This window comes from Saccopteryx bilineata, chromosome 4 (genome assembly GCF_036850765.1).
Source record: "Saccopteryx bilineata isolate mSacBil1 chromosome 4, mSacBil1_pri_phased_curated, whole genome shotgun sequence".
NCBI classification, from domain to species: domain Eukaryota; kingdom Metazoa; phylum Chordata; class Mammalia; order Chiroptera; family Emballonuridae; genus Saccopteryx; species Saccopteryx bilineata.
The window spans coordinates 49,187,208-49,205,125 of record NC_089493.1 but is presented as its reverse complement, the minus strand read 5'-3'; the positions used below and the strand labels follow the sequence as shown (position 1 = coordinate 49,205,125).

At 37.5% G+C, this 17,918-nt stretch overlaps 1 protein-coding gene across 2 annotated transcripts in view; it reads right to left on the bottom strand.

Annotated features, from left to right (window-relative positions):
• Positions 1-17,379, bottom strand: part of SAV1 (salvador family WW domain containing protein 1) — a 31,592-nt gene extending 14,213 nt beyond the window's left edge. Inside the window, exons 1-3 of one of the 2 annotated variants that reach the window (XM_066272100.1) lie at positions 16,591-17,379; positions 13,266-13,709; positions 3,568-3,838 (exon numbers count right to left, since the gene is read on the bottom strand). In XM_066272100.1, coding sequence (XP_066128197.1) covers positions 3,568-3,838; positions 13,266-13,709; positions 16,591-16,684 — 809 coding nt within the window. In that variant the 5' untranslated portion in view covers positions 16,685-17,379. The remainder of the gene's footprint in view (positions 1-3,567; positions 3,839-13,265; positions 13,710-16,590) is intronic. The other variant, XM_066272099.1, reaches the window with a different exon arrangement.
• Between the last annotated feature and the right edge of the window lie 539 nt (positions 17,380-17,918).

Sequence of the window (17,918 nt, the reverse complement as noted above, 5' to 3'; positions counted from 1 at the left end):
CGCAACAAAAAACTAATGATTGATGCTTCTCATCTCTTTCCGTTTCTTCTGTCTGTCCCTATCTATCCCTCTCTCTGAATCTCTCTGTCTCTGAAAAAAAGAACCCTTTATTAATTTTTATTTGATTTTTTTTTTTGTGTGTGTGACAGGGAGAAAGACAGAGAGAGGGACAGATAGGGATAGACAGTCAGGAAGGGAGATGAGAAGCATCAATTCTTCATTGCGGCACCTTAGTTGTTCATTGATTGCTTTCTCATATATGCCTTGACTGGGGGGCTGCACCTGAGCCAGTGACCCCTTGCTGAAGCCAGCGATCTTGGGCTCAAGCCAGCAACCTCTGGGCTCAAGTCACGACAATAGGGTCATGTCTATGATCCCACACTCAAGCCAGCAACCCTGCGCTCAAGCTGGTGAGCCCTTACTCAAGCCAGTGATCTTGGGGTTTAGAACCTGGGTCCTTTGTGTCTCCGTCCGACCCTCTATCCACTGTGCCACCATTATGGCCAGGCAATTTTTATTTGATTTTTAGAGAGAAATACTGACTTGCTATTCCACTCATTCATGCCATTACTGGTTGATTCTTGTATGTGCCCTGACCAGGGATGGAACCTACAACCTCAGTATATCAGGATAATGCTCCAACCAACCAAATTACTGGGTCAGGGCCTTTTTCTTTTTTCTAAATCATTCTATAGGGGAACTAAAATCCATCTTCTTTTAGAAACTAGTAGGTCACTAGTGATGGATATAAACTAAGCTACATCTACATATTTTTAAGAAATTTCTTCTGGTACTTAAGTCTTTCCGAGGATGATCTCAAAAGCTATAAAAAAGCTGGAGCTAAGCTGTAACCTTTATACAGAAGCCTAAAAACTACAATCATAAATTTCACTAATTACTAGTAATTAGCTGTAAATTTATATTGAAAAGGTTGACAGTTTCTCTCAAATTGACAATGGATATTTTCTTTCTCCTTTAGGCTGAAAAAGGGGTTTGGAATATGTCGTACATTATTTAAAAAATATGTACCATCCACATTAACTATAATATTTTCTTTCTGTTTTTACCACCTTAAGAGAGCATATGGGAGTTAAAGTTGATTTGAACCTATTTTAAATCAGACTTTAAAAAGCCTTGCTTTTAGCCTGACCTGCAGTGGCGTAGTGGATAAAGCGTCGACCTGGAATGGTGAGGTCGCCGGTTTGAAACCCTGCACTTCCCTGGTCAAGGCACATATGGGAGTTGATGCTTCCTGCTCCTCCCCCCTTTCTCTCTCTCTCCCCCCCCTAAAATGAATAAATAAAAAGAAAAAAAAAAGCCTTGCTTTTAATTAATTCTAATGGCCTATATATTATATATTGGGGACAGGGAGAGAAGAGCAACGCAGGAAGGAGGCTGTTATATAGAAAAATCTAAGGAGAGCATTGTACCACATAAAGAATAAAGAGTGAATTCTGGGAGGCCAAAATGGTCTATTCCAGTCTTAGAGACAAAACTGGAAGGGTCTGCCTCCCAACATTACCCTTTACATGTATATCAGAAAGGTCATTGCAATACTAAACTGAGATTAAAATAAGCATTAGATTTAGACTGTTTAACAATTTAAAAATCAATGTACAAATGGCACTGAATTTTATCTTCAATTCTTTCATAAGTAGGTACAAAGTGAATTTTCCTTGATGGCAATGAGGAATGGGAAAAACTGAGGCTCTGAAGTCAGAGACGCCTAGGGGGGTTGGCCATTTAGAAACTGTATGAATGTAGGCAAAACTGCTTTACTTCCCTTAGCCTCAGCCTCCTTATTTGTAAAATGGAATAAATGCATGCCAAGGATGATCATTCTCAGGATTAAGTGACCTATAAATCAAGAGTTCTAGATACATATTAGCATAATACAGACAATCAAATAGCTATTAATACTACCTATGTGAGCTTAAGGAAGATGTTTATTCTCTCCTGTTGCTGGAAAAAGCAAACTTACTAATTATAAAAATGTTCTGTAAACTAAAAATTCTATAATAATGTAAGGTTAATAATGATGAACAGAAAAGGTAGGTCAATATACTCTCAAATCTGGTCACTTGAAACACAAAGTCCTCTGCTCCCTGGTGAAATTGGAATCATTTTTTCTCCATTATACATTCAATAAACAGCTACTACACTCCCACATCATGCCCATCTCTTGGTTGCTGGGGACATAGCAGCAATAAGTGGGACTCATCCCTGCCTTTGTATGGGTGGCTCTAAAGTACCCCCCCCATGACACAGGCCTGAAAAGGAGGCCTGAAAAGGCAAGCATAAGCTTGTTTGAGATGGTGAAGGGAGTAGGAGCAGGGGCCAGAGCCCAACACAGGCAAAGCGGCTGGTTTAGTTCTTTTGCTAATAGCAGTTGTTCAATAAACAATGGCCCTGGCTAGTTAGCTCAGTCAGAGTGTCCTCCCAAAACACCAAGGTTGTGGGTTTGATCCCCCAGTCAAGGCACATATGGGAAGTGACCAACGAGTGCACTACTGAGTGGAACTAATGAATGCTTCCTTCTCTCTCCCCTCCTCTCTTGAAAATCAATTTAAAAAAAAGTGCCACTAAATGGAACCACAGGAAAAAAATGATTTCATATTTGAATCAATAAATCAAATATGTATATAAAATGATTAAAACAATACAATGATAATATTAAAATGTATTTTCATAATGACTTTAATGATTCTAAAAATGTAAATATCTGCTATACCCAAAGATCTATATTATGCTAAATGATACTTAACATTTAATAACATGATTATATTCTGCACATTTTTAATGTTAGGGTTCAGTTTTTCAAAGCTCAAATGTAGTTAGTCAGGAATATTTGCAAATTCATTACTAAACTGATACTAGCTTTTTATATAATTTGAAATCCAGTGTGTAGTTTACATTTACAGCACATCTCCATTTGAATTAAACACATTTCAAGTGCTCAACAGCCACGTGACAACTGGCTACCGTATTCAAAGGTCTAAAAGTCTGGTTGTAAGCAAGATCGACTAATAAGCCCAGTATCAATCAAAATAGCCTAAAGGATCAGTGGCTACACAGACAGATCTGAGATGTTTTGTGCAGTACCAGTTTTCACTTTCTTGCCTGGTAACAATAAAAACCAACATAAAATGTCTGAAACTGAATTAAAACAAGCAAGATATTACAGTTCAAAAGTATATTTTGACACATTAGAAGGTAGGTCTATATTATTTATAGGCATTTAAATGTAAAGAGACAGATGTTTTATTCATTTATTTCAATTTCTGGGTATCTACAACAAAAACATTCTGGCATATTAAGGCAGAATCTGATCATAAGAATACTGATACTGTTTTTGAGGTTCTTTCAAGAGAAAAGTTGTTTTGTTTTGTTTTTAATTATAGAGTCATTTATTACTAAAAAAAAAAAAGTCCATATAAAAGTATCATAAACTTTGAAAAATAAACTTTCAAATATTAAAGTTCAGAATACCTTTCTCTTTGATGAAATATTATCTCAAATCCAACATTAGACAACTGCAAAACAAAAAGCTGGAAATAAAGTCAATACCTTGGAGCACAGGGATGCCTATATTGAGCCTTCTTATTGGTGTGATCTACGTAATAGGTTCCAAATTCTGATGATTCAACTCGCTCCCATCCTGGAGGAAGTCCTTCTCGCTCAAGAGGATGGCTCCAATGAGTTGTATTTGTGTTGTGATCTATATAATATTTTCTCCCTCTCATTGTCCAGTCCACAGACCAGCCAGGAGGAAGGGGTAAATCTTCAGAACCATGGTTAGTTAAATTTCCTAAAGATGTAGCAGCAACTCTTCCAATACCTGAGGAGAAAGAGGAAAAGAGAACAGAACAATTATTCAAAGCTAAAAAGATGCTATTTGAGAAACATTTACAAAATTATCGTGATTACCCTCTTCTGTTAAAATTCATGATTTTATCATTATAAATAAAATTCTTCCTGAAACTAGCCATATTACTATTATTTAATTATTAAAAAAGGGAGGAAGTAGTCTCTCCCTCTTTGAAATTGGGTGTTTTGGGTTGATGCCTCCATCACCAGGCTATACAAACATTTAACTACTAATGAAGTTAGTTAAGCATATATACCGCTAAAGGAAAAGTGAGGAAAAGAAAATTTCACTCAAGATTTTAGACCTGACATTTCATCTTAAATAGCAAAATGATTTTGTAGGTCCTGGAGGGCTGGGTCAGTTGGTTACAACACTGCCCTCAGACACAAAGGTTGTAGGTTCAATCCCTGGTCAGGGAACATATGGGAAGTGACCAATGAATGCACACTTAAGTGGAAGAACAAATGAAATTTTTTATCTCTAACAACAAAATTATTCCCAGTTACATTGTTGTTTTGTTTGTTTTTGAGAGAGAAAGAAAGGAAGGGAGAAAGATTAAAATATCAACTCATTGTTGCATCACTTTAGTTGTTCACTGACTGCTGCTCAAACATGCCTTGACCAGGGGGTTCAAGCAGACCCAGTGATCCCTTGCTCAAGCCAGCGACCTTATGTTCAAGACAGCAACCTGTGGGCTCAAGATAGCAACCATGGGATAATTTTTTTTTAATTTATTTTTTATTTATTCATTTTTAGAGAGGAGAGAGACAGAGGAGACAGAGACAGAGAGAGAGAAGGGGGGAGGAGCTGGAAGCATCAACTCCCATATGTGCCTTGACCAGGCAGACCCAGGGTTTTGAACCGGCGACCTCAGCATTTCCAGGTCGACGCTTTATCCACTGCGCCACCACAGGTCAGGCCAACCATGGGATAATTTTGATGATCCTGTGCTCAAACTGGCAAGCCTGCAGTCAAACCAGTGACCCCACCCTCAAGCCAGTGACTTCAGGGTTTTGAACCTGGGACCTCAGCATCCCAGTTCGATGTTCTATTCACTGTGCCACCACCCATCATGCCCCAGTTATAACTTCTTAAAAATAATCTGGCTGCCTGACCAGGCAGTGGCGCAGTGGATAGAACGTCGGACTGGGATGCGGAAGGACCCAGGTTCAAGACCCCAGGGTTGCCAGGTTGAGTGCGGGCTCATCTGGCTTGAGCAAAAAGCTCACCAGCTTGAGCTCAAAGTCACTGACTCGAGCGGGGGGTTACTCAGTCTCCTGAAGGCCCGCGGTCAAGGCACATATGAGAAAGCAATCAATGAACAACTAAGGTGTCACAATGAAAAACTGATGATTGATGCTTCTCATCTCTCTCTGTTCCTGTCTGTCTGTCCCTATCTATCCCTCTATCTGACTCTCTCTCTGTCCCTGTAAAAAAAAAAAAAAAAAAAAAAAAAAAGAAAAAAAAAATCTGGCTGTGCCCCAGAACTACTAAGTTTATCAAAGTAGCAGGGTATAAGGTCAACCTATAAAAATCAATAAAATATCTATATACTAACAATAATTGGACACATTTAACTACTTATACCATTTATAGCATTTAAATACTGAAACTGAAAGAAGTCCTACCATGTTAATGGATTGGAAGACTCAAAATAAGATGTCAATTTTCCCTGAAATTATTTTTAGGTTTAAGGTAATATCAATCAAATTCCAACAGAAGTTTTATAAATATAGAGATATAAACAAGCAGACTCTAAAATGTACATAAAATGGCAAAAGAACCAGAGAAACAATTTCTTAAAGGAAGAATAAAGTTGGAGGACTCACAGTACCTGATTTTAAGACTAACTATAAAGATACTATAATCAAAATGGTGAGTATTGTCAAAAGGAAAAGCAAATCAATTGAATAGATAACACAAAAATACATCTACACATACATGGGCAATTATTTTTTTGACAAAGGTGAAAAGGCAATTCAATTGAGAAAGGATAGTTTTATCAACAAATGATGTTAGAACAACTAGACATCCATATGCAAAAAATTTAACCATAATCTATAACTACCACCTTATATAAAAATGAACTCAAGATGGATCATATATAAAATGTAAAACATAAAACTTCTTGACGAAACAGTAAGATAAGTTTTTGTAATCTTTTGTTAGGCAAAGGATTCTTAACCAAATAAAGCTGAGTTTAACTAAAATAAATAAATAAATAAATTATATATATATATATATATATATATATATATATATATCTCCATCCCTGAGTTAATAAAGATACTAAAATACAAACTCACTGGTTACCTTTGGAGGTGGCTAGGATACCAATTTATTATTCTGAAATAACAGTAAATAAAGGCAAGATCTAGCATTTATCCTAATATGAACAGTGACCAATTAACTGATAAGGGCAAGATTTTCATTACAGAATTCCATCTAATAGAGAAGAAATAACATAATTAGAATATCACCATTTGCAACATGTAATGAAGTACTGGATCTAGCTAATGATCATTAATAACTGCCCAATCATTAAGTAAAAAGGCTGAAGGAGAACTTTATGATAGATGAATGGCCCTGATATCTAATCCCATAATCAATTTTAATATAACAGGCAAATCAGTCATTATGTGTCTTTGGAACTGATGCCACACAATGTACACACCACCACAAATAAAGTATTTTGGCAAGAAAAGGAAACACAAGGAAAGAAAATAATCACTCTTGCTTAGTACCCTTACATTTCTAAAGCAGATGGTAATTATAGAACAGAAAAAGCCTCTGGTGAAACTGACCTTGGCTTCTCCCAAACTGCAACTTCAGTACTTTAAAGAGAAAATATTTAAACAGAAAAGAAATAAGCCAATGTACCAGCTACACATATAGCAAATAATTTTGGTATCACATTGTGTAAGCATGCAATGGCTTTATACTTTTTCATGCTTCCATCACTAGCCACAACCAAGAATAGCAATTTTAAAATAAGTTTATATATATAAATGGAGATTACATATAATTTTAAATATATATTATACATGTATACTCATATATAAGGTGGGGCAAAAGTAGATTTACAGTTGTGAGTATAGAAAATACAATAATTAATACTATAAGAAAAATAAACTGTTTTGCATATTCACAACTGTAAATCTATTTTTGCCTCCACTCAGTATATACAGACACAGAATCAACTTAATATATTCATGTAGTTATTTAGAAGAACCATGACATTTGGCCTAACAGGTTCCTTTGAAAATGTACAGATTTATAAATACAGCATTATTAAAAACAAAAACTATTACAATAATTAGAAACTGTACAGGCTTAGAGTATTAAAGTTTGTGATCTTTTCATTCGTCTCCTTAGAAAATCCAAAGTTCCATATACTGAACTTGCCTAAACCTAGAAATACATGTACTTTTACATCTAAACATTATATACCAAACACTGGATTTAAAGTTTGTTTAACTTGAAATGTATATTTAGAGGAAATACAAAGACCTCTCTATAAAAATCTCATTTACAGGAACTAAACTTTGACAATTTGACAAGGGAGCCATGAAGTCCACAAAGTTGTATATAGGCTCATCAGCTTTACCAATGCCATATTAGGAATCATGATTTCTTTTACCATTTTAGAGATATCCATAGAGTTTTTTTACTTTCATGACCCATTCCCCCTGTACTTTCTGAAAGTGCCACATACACTAAGTTTCTTTCAAACTATTAATGGGGTCCCTGGCTGGTTGGCTCAGCAGTAGAGCATCGGCCTGGCATGTGGAAGTCCCCAGTTTGATTCCCGGTCAGGGCATACAAGAAAAGCGCCCATCTGCTTCTCCACCCCTCCCCCTCTCCTTTCTCTCTATCTCACTCTTCCCCTCCCGCAGCCAAGGCTCCACAGGAGCAAAGTTGGCTGGGGCCCTGAGGATATAGCTCCATGGCCTCCGCCTCAGGTGCTACAATGGCTCTGATTGCAGCAGAGCAATGCCCCAGAGGGGCCAAGCATCGCCCTGGGTGGGCATGCTGGGTGGATCCCAGTCGTTGCATGCAGGAGCCTGTCTGTCTGCCTCTCCCCCTACTTCTCGCTTGGGGGTAAAAAAACAAAACAAAACAAAAAAAACATTATTATTTGCGATAATTTTATAAAACCTATGAGAGGTGAATGTACAGTACAAAAAAAACTGGGAACCACAGATTTAAAACATAAAACATTACTACTAATAAAATGTCTAGCAGACTAACAAAAAAAGGGCTGTATCAAGCTTTAATATACTAGACCTCCAGTGTAAGTTCAACCAGAAAGTTGAAACTTCAGTAACACGCCAAATCTGGAAAAAAGGGCATGAACACTAACAATTATGAGTGACTATTCTATCCCTGGCCCTTTCCATATGTACTATTTCATATTCAAAACAGCTCTAATAAGGTAGTAGAATCACTACCAATTTACAGAGGAGGAAACCAAGGTTCAATTAAGTTATTTTACCAAAGACCTTATAGATGGTATAAGGTCAAATGACAATATTACTAACCATGTAATCTTAGCAACAAAAGATCATCTGTAATTTTTTTTTTTTTTTTGAGAGGAGAGGAGATAGACTCCCGCATGCACCACGACCAGGATCCACCTGGCAACCCCTGTCTGGGCTGATGCTCAACTCAACCAAGCTATTTTCAGCACCTAAGGCTGACGCTCAAACCAGTCAAGCCACTGGCTACCAGAGGGGAAGAGAGAGAGAAGGGGAAAAGGGAGGGGAAGAGAAGCAGATGGTTGCTTCTCTTCTGTGCCCTGACCAGGAATCGAACTTGGGACATCTACACACCAGGCTGACACTCTAACCATTAAGCAAGCCAGCCAGAGCTTATAATTCTTTAAAGAAAAATATGAAAGCTACCAATTTTGAACCTATTCAGTGGAAAATGAGGACTTTTTGAGTTACAAGGAAAAATAACTAGTATATCATAATTTCAATTGGTCCCAGAAAAGAATGAGTGGCATTCATAATTCTCAAAATAACTTCCATTTACAGGAACTACTCACACACCTTCCATTTATATAAAATAAGGCATTCATAAGCAAAATACAGGAGGGGGGAAATGTAGGTTTACAGTTGTGTATCTGGAAAAAGATATGCAGTTATAATGATCACAATAGCTTTATTAACTCTATTTTGCGTACTCATAACTGTAAACCTACTCTTACCCACCCCATACACTGTTTCCCGAAGACATGGAAAAAGAATTATTCTGTCTCTCTACCAAGCTTGCACTAGATAGATATGCCTCCAAAGAACTTAATCTCATATAAACCAAGTGGAGATCTATGAGTTCTGTCCTTATAGACAAACCTCAAAAATTCTAGTTTCCTAATATTGTAGTGGCTTCAGAGAACAAAATGGAATCTGGAACTCTAGTGAAGATCTATAAAGCTCCAAGGTAATACTAAACATAGCCCATGTTATAATCAAGGTATTGATAAAGAGATCTAAGTATTGAAACAAGCCAACTGCCTCCTCTACATAATAATTACAAATAAAGTATGTCCCTAAAGATTATTAACCCTTCTTCAAAAGATGATTCTGGTTCACTAAATTTTTATGCATATCCTGGAATAAACAGAAACTGCACTGGTTTTTTGTAAAGTCTGACACTCCATTTTGATTTTTATAACTTGATGTCTTTAGTTGTCTTTAAATTAAACTTTAAAGTCTCTTACTTAAACTGTATAAAACTAAATTACTTAAGCGCAAAACAAAGGAATTAAATCTGTCTTTAGTATTCTAACTAAAGACTTCCTGTTAACGGCAGGATTCCTTCCTTTGGCACATACAATAAGTGTCTGTTACATTGACCACAATGATAAAGGTCAAATTTCACAGCTAACCGTAGAACTTGCTAGACACTAAAACCCTTTAAAGATATTATACAACTTGTTTTTAGCTTTTGCTAAACACAATAAGATGAAGTTAATCCTTGAAATAGGTTTTCCAGAAAGTCTAAATAACAACTCCTTGCCAGGAATTACTACTCTCTTTAACTCTCTACAGAGATATTTCCTTCCATACATTTTTTTACACTTATTACATTAGCAACAGCAATCAAAATTTAAAGTTTGTGAAAACAATCTGTCTATATCACATCCTTACTTGCCTACAACCTTACTTTCTCCTTTCAATTCATTCAAATTCCCAAAACTCTCTCCAGCATAAATTTAGAAAATATGGTAAGTTTTAAAACTTTGAATTCAATATGAATTCAACAAACTTCCAGCTACTGTCTCATATTCAATTTTTTTCCCTTCTGGATAAAACAGATGTTAGGCTTTTCTGTTTGGTTAGTAATTGGTTATTAACTCTTCTCTGTCAAGAGACTCTCTCAAAAGTACTTTATTTTCCTAAAAGATAAAACATTTAATCCTATTGCCCTCATATAAATTAATGGTAAGTAAAATTTCTCAAGCATGTGTAACTTCTGCAATAAATGCAAATCTTTTTTAAAAATGGCATTCTTTAATTTGAAAAGTATTTATTTATATTTTATTTATTTAAAGACTTTATTGATTTTTACAGAGAAAGAAAGAAGAGAGGGGTGAGGGGAACAAGAAGTATCAACTCAAAGTTGCTTCATTTGAGTTGTTATTTGATCGCTTGTCATATGTGCCTTGACCAGGCAAGCCCAGGATTTCCAACCAGTGACCTCAGCATTCCAGGCCGATGTTTATCCACTGCACCACCACAGGTTAGGCATATTATTTTTTACTTCTAGATCATGATTGAAAGATTGTTTTTAAAGTTTGTCATTAGATTTACAAAAACTGTCAGACTGCTCCTAAGAGAGAATCAGCAGAAATTTATTTCTTGAAGTATTTTCTCAATGATATTTTTGCCAACAGGAATTTTAAAATAAGATTTTAACTTGGTATTAATTCATTCTTCATACTTACATTCAGGTAGAAAAGTGTTATGAACTACCAGTGATGTCTGCAATATAAATATACATGGTAAAAGTGAGTGTAAAGAATGACAAGTCTGTACTAATGGCAAAGAGATTGCGATAAGCTATCAGCTACCAAAACTGTCTTAGACTTCAGTCTTGAAATCTCTGAATTCATTTACCTATTCAACTATTTATTTTTGGAGCTCCTCCTACACAGCCAGGTCCCATGCTAATCCAATAACTACGTATTCTCTTTCCTTCACCCTTATAAATCCATTAGTGCCCAAATCCCATCAAAGCAAATGTGTCCCACTTCTCCCCTTTCCCACTATCCCCAGCCTAGGGCACTGAATGGAAGATTAGTCACTCAAACTACTCATAAATAGTGTATTACATCAAGAAACTCATTCAAATAAGAAACAGATACGAAACTGAGTAGATTTGAATTATAACAATGTAAAAGAAAAAGAATGGAAAAAAATGAAGGAAATAACTAAAACATTCAACTCTGGTATGATGGGTACTTCACCTTATACTTTTCTGCATTTTGTAAAAGATAAAAGATTTATTCTCTCTGAAGAGAAACAAGAACATTTGCATTTTGAATGTTTCCTATAAAGAGATATTACTCTAAAAATATAAACATGAGCTTTATTTGAAAAACTTACTACTTTATTTAGATAAATTATTTTTGAAGATTTAAAACTACATATTAGAAATAGTCAAAATAAAAAAACACTGAAGTCTGCAACTGTACAATCCTTTAACCTAGAACTTCTTTAAAATTTAAATGGCACTCACCCATGCTCATTACAGTATTTCCATGTACCTAGAAAATCTCTATTCTTCAATGTTCCAATGAGACTCCAATGTCGGCTTTCACAAAATAATCTGCTCTTTCCAACTATTCCACACTACTCAATTTTCAAAACTTTAGTGATTTATTCTCTCCCAAACCCATAATTAAGTCTTTTTCCTTCAAAAATGTCACATATTTGCCCTTTCCTCTCCAATACCATTAGTACCTGCAGTTCTCTTTTCTCTAGGAATGTGTCCCAAGTAGAACTAGTAAACTAATCTTCAAATCTTTGAACAGTGCTTTCATAAAATGATTTTCCTTTATGAAATCTGCAATGATTTTGTTTGACTCGAAGTTAAATCGTACAGCCTGATGTTGGATCACAAATCTCCATTCCACCTTCTAACTTATTTCTTCAAACTAGGCAAAACTACACACTTCCTTGAACTTACACATGATGTCTACTCTGTTTTCACTGGATTATTTCCAATATTCCACCTAAAATGCCTTTCTCTGTCCCCATTAATCCAAAGTCCAAGCTCAAAGTTCTGATGAAGCCCTACCCTCTGCCACAAACCATTTAGTATTCTAGCCTATCTATTTCTCTCTGATTCCCTTTTGTATTTACAGTTAGTACCAGAAAGTATACATGCTGTTTTATGATTATTTTGCATATAACTGGTTTTGTTCCCCCTAATAAGGTACCAGAGAGGAGTACCAAGAAGGTCAGGGAAAATACTATGTGATTCTTATTAAATGAATACTTTCTACACTCAAAATACTCATGCTCCGAACTGTTTTAAGTCACCTTATTTAACATTTTGACTACAAAGTAAATGTCTCATGCATTTCTAACCTGCAAAAATGTAAAGCCTACAACTTATAGGAAAAGAATAGTGAGATGAAATGTTTAATTTTCAGTTTGCTTTAGTTTGATGTATTCCAGTACTTTAGGAATAAAGCAAACTGTGCATTTCTCCTATCTCTTCTGGTCCCTGTGTAAGAATCTCCAAGTCAGCAAAAATGGAAAGCAGATTTCAAAAATTTATTACTAGTATTTTTGCCTATTTCAAAAAAGAACAACAAAAAGACATGCTTAACACAATTAACTACTTCACAATAAGTCTATCTGACCAACTGGGGAACTAATTATTGAAATACAAAACCAGTTAAGAGAAACAGTGCAGGTTCTAATTAAGTAATGATGCAATTGCCCATGGTATCACCTACCATGCCCAATTTTTCCTATTTGCCTTGCCTTTTCCTGGTTTAAGTCCAGTTTCTTTGAAACACTAATCTTCCCATTCTACCAAACCTAAACCTAGATTCAATCCAACTGAAGACATGAATTATCTAGGTTTTCAAAAGGTTCATAATGTTATTAGTCAAGATAGGCTTCAAATAAGTATCAAGTTTTTATTTAATGAGTTAATAAAATTAACACAAAATTATTTTCCTCAGTTTAGGTTAATTATCTGCAAGCTGGCTTAGCAAGACTGGCAAAATGAAGAGGTATTTCTCTAGTAATATCTGCTGGCTTCCCCAAAAAAATTCAGAGAAGAGCATCCTTTAAATTAAGTATAATAATAAAAACAAAAATCTATATAAGTTAAATGTAATAAAACTAATACAGTAGTTCTAATTTTAAGTTACCTGAAGCATGCCTCCCCTGATTCTGTGGCATTCTCTGGAAGAGATCGTGGTTGTATTCATAGTATCTGTAATCTTCATGTGTACGATCTCCAAGTGGCCGCCTCCGCTGACCATCAAAATAATTATCTGAATAATAATACCGGGAACCAGAGTCTCCATTTTCAACAGCAAAATTAACTTCTGTTAAAAATGACTGAGAAGAGCCATATTCCCTAGGGACATCTGCTAGACTCCTGGCAAGATAAGAAGGTGCTGACAATCTGTTGCTTTCTCTTCTCATTATTTCATGAGGTGTTCTTTGAACTGGAGTTCTAAGGAAACTCTGGTTTCTTGAAACTATTCCATCTCCAGAACCTGAAAAGGCATTAGGGCTTGAATCTGGAAGACAGATATCAGTTCGTCTTGGAATTGTTGGACCGTGCCGGATGAATGAAGGCATGAGATCTATAATGAAACAAACAATAAAATAACCATTTCAATAAATAATAAATATACTTTTTAAAAGCTGTTCATTTACATCTTTCACCCACCCTAAATGCAAATTTTCAACAGACTTAAAAAAAAAATTAAAATTTTTTGATTTAAGATAGGACTTAAGCAGTGGCTGGGTAACTAAGTTAATAGAGTGGTCACAATACAAGATTACGGGTTCGATTCCCAGTCAGGGCACATAAAGGAATCAAATAGATGTTTTTTTCTCTATCTCCCTTCCTCTCTCTCTAAACAATCATTAAAACCATTTTTGAAAAAGGTAGTACTTGAGTATTTTAAAATTGAGTCTGATTAATATTTTTCCACTCAAATGAATCTATAATTTGCATATATGTATAGAATCAAGTATTTTCTGCATATTACCATACATATTATGGTGAAATATCAATAAGCTTAACTATAAAATACATATTAATGAAATACTCATGAATGTGCAAAAACAGGAAACAATTTAACAAATACATAGTTACCAGCCTAATTTAAGATTATAGTTTTTGTTGATTTCACTTCATTTTCAAAATTCCCAAAATTCCTTCATCAAGCAAACACAATTTCAAAAATAGAACATAATGCTATTCCCAAACATGTAAAGGTGGCTGCCTTTTAAAAGATTTTAAAATTATTAACCTGGTCTTCCTACTCCTGGAATTACATAACACTAGTACAGTAACCAAAAGGAAAAGCCAAAAATTTAGCTATGAAAATTAAAAAGTGGCCCTGGTTGGCTCAGCGGTAGAGCCTCAGCCGGCCTGTGGAAGTCCCAGGTTTCATTCCAGTCAGGGCACACAGGGGAAGGCGACCATCTGCTTCTCTAACCACACCCTCTCTCTTCCCCTCCAGCAGCCATAGCTTGAATGGTTGAAGGTAAGTTGGCCCTGGGCACTGAGGATGGCTACAGAGCCTCACCTCAGGCACTAAAATAGCTCGGTTGTTGAACAAGGGAGCACAGTCCCCGCTGGGCAGAGCATAACCAAGTCTGGGGCTTGCCCGATGGATCCCAGTCGGGGTGCATGCGGGAGTCTGTCTCTGTCTCCACGCCCCGCATTTAATAAAAAAAGAAAAAGAAAAGTACAAAGATTTCATTTCACAGAAGTATATAATGTTGAATTAGTTAAAAAAAACCCGCCAAGTCTGAAACTATGGGCTTTCCTTTAAAACAAGTAATTATAATTCAAAACAGAATACAGGTCCTGGCTGGAGCGTCATTCCCATACTATATGCCTAGGTTGCACATTGGTGGACAGGTCAGCACTGGAAGAATCAATCAATGAATGCATAAATAAGGGGAACAACAAATCAGTGTTTCTTTTCTCTCTCTCAAATCAATGTTAAAAAAAAATTTTTTTTAACATAAAAGAGCAATGGTTTTCAGAATATAGTATTTCAGAATATAGAACTTAAGTAGCTTAGACATTCCTGGTTAGAAAGCAAAATACCCTTAAAACATGAAAAAAATTGCATGACCATTTTATTAGTTCATTAAGTAAACAATATTAGAGAGCAGTTGATGATAAACTTAAGAAACCAACTTCAGACAGAAATTAATATCCAAATAAACAAGGCTCAAGACTTGATGAAACTAAAACAAATATAAAATACTCTATCAATTTATTTGCTTAAAGGTATGACAAACATATTTCATGATTTCAAGCAATGTTTAATAAACTTTACTGGCAGCAAACTGCAATCTACCATAAACTTTTCCAAAAATGTAAGAGAATATGTCACTGAAAAATGAACTGTTAAAACAGGTTTAAAAATCAAGTTTTAGTTACTGGGGTACCGATTTAATCTATTTTGTTGTTGTCTAAGAAAGTAATCCGAATACCAGGTTAAATGGGAAGTTTGGTGATGTGATTATAATGGAAAAACATGTTCTACATCCCTTTCTGGTTGATTGTGGGCAAATACTAGGAATCTCTATGAACTTTCCCAATTATAATATGAGGTAATGGTTAAGTCACAAGGTTACTACAAGCTTCCAAGAAGGAAACTTACACAAAGGGCCAGCATGCAGTATGTGCACCAATATGTTAGCTCCTTACCTCACAAATGTTCTAAGCACACAGCAAATATTAAAAATTCAAAAGATAGCAATAATTAAAAATTTAAAAGATTCAGCTGGAAAACCAGAGTCAATACTTAAACTGATTAGAAAAAAAAGTGCGGAGGGTGGGGCGGTAGCAACACATCCTTAAAAAGTTAAAAAAAAAAAAAAAAAAAGCAAAAACTTTTTGGAATGTCCCTTAAAATATGACCGAAATACTTATGAATATTTTCTCTTTCTGGTGTGCTCGGGGATTTTTATTTGAAGCAATTCTCATGAATATATAGCCAAATACACATGATTTTGGTTCCTCTCCTCTGAGAACTAAGATTGATGAGGCTCTGGGGTAGCGGCTACAACAGCGACAGACGGTCAGCTTTCACCTCCCCGCGTCCAGCCAAGAGCTCGCACAACTTCCAGCATGGGCGAGTGACACCCGCAATGTTTGCAAACACAAGGCATATCTCGACATATCTAGAAGGGGAAAAAGTGTCCCCGTCTGATCACTTTTACTCCTGTAGCACCAGGGGATCAGCAATTGAAGTTACAGCCTCTTCTAGTAAAACCATCAACACTCTGCCATCGGGGAGAGAGAACTTTGTTGTTATTAAGGGGGCCCAAGGCGGAGGAGGACTTCTTAGTCTTTCTCGGTTTCAAATCATAAGCACAACTTAAGGCATAATTAAATGATTAAAACCAGGATTTCCCAGCGATCAGGAGGAATGAAAAGGCGCGGGGACCGCGGCCGCCCGGGACAGGTACGGGTGCGCCCCGCCCGACACTCACTCCGCAGCAGAGGCGACGTCTCCTTCTTCACGTACTTCCCCTGCACCTCGGCAGGCTTGGACACTTCGTTCTTGGTTTTCTTTCGGGACAGCATCCTGGTCGACGAAGCCGCAGACCGCTCCTCCCTAGGGCTGCACGCCGGGCGCCGGCCGTTCCCGCCGCCACCTCCGACGGCGCCGCCGCCTCCTTCCCTCCGGAGCTGCCGCCGCTGCTGCTGCCGCCGCTGCCGCCTCTCCGCAGCCCGGGGTCGCCCTCAGGGACTGCCGCATGTTCAGGGCGCTAAGCGCGCCTGCCGCCGCTCAGTCGCTTGTCAGTTCCTTCCCGGAAGTCCGCCCGCCCCGCGACACTGCCCGAGGGCTCCTTGAGGAGAGGACAGGGACGCCAGGCCAGGGCCATGGTCCGCCGCGGGCCTCCCTCTAACCGCTACCGCTACCGCCGCCGCCGCCTACGTCCTGTAAACTTTCCCTGCGGCCGCAGGGAATTCTGGGAAACTCGACGCAGCGCGGTCGCCGCTGCCGCCCCTCCCCCACCCAGCCGGGCGCAGCTCGGGCTCCGGGATGTCGGGTGGCTCTCAGCTAACGGGCTGGCCCCGCAGCCGGCCTCGAGCGGCGGCCGCCTTCCCGTCTCCTCAGCGATAAGCAGGTCCTGAGGACTGGCAAGGACAAGGATGAAGACGACCGGAGTGGGCGCGGGAGGTCGCGAGCTCAAGCAGTGGAGCCCCCGCTTCGCACAGATTTTCCCCTCCAGACTTCAAGGGAGCCGGTGACGCCCCGAGGCGCGTTCCCGTCAGCGTCCTTGGGGGCAGTCGCCGTCTAGGAGTTTCTTGGGCTGGTAGATTCAGGTCCTCGGAACGCAGAAAGAGAATAGAGTTGAAGGACCACAAGCCCGAGGCGAGTGCCGCACCAGGAAAATGGAGCTGTCTTTTTGGTGGAAGCAATACAAGTTAAACAAACATAAATGTATATAATCTGTGTGCCAGGGAGTGGGGCTTTCTGATAAAGGAAAAAACGGTGGGGAAACAATAGAGTTTCTACCTCTTATTTAAGGTAAATTTGATGTTAGCAAATTTAATTTAATCATCACTATCATTATTCAATAGCCGCATACTTCCTCCTGGAGTGAACTATTACAGTCTTAGAATTTGGAGGATTTTTAGCGTTAAAGGCCAAGATTTGGCATTTAAAATTAAAATAGAGTTTACTTAATGACATTTGGAGGATAAGATGGGATGAGGCTCCGAGTGACCAAATTGAAGTCTTTCATAATTGAGAGTGTTTTCCTTAAGATCAAAATCATCTTGCAAGAGACCCCAAACAACTAACAGACAA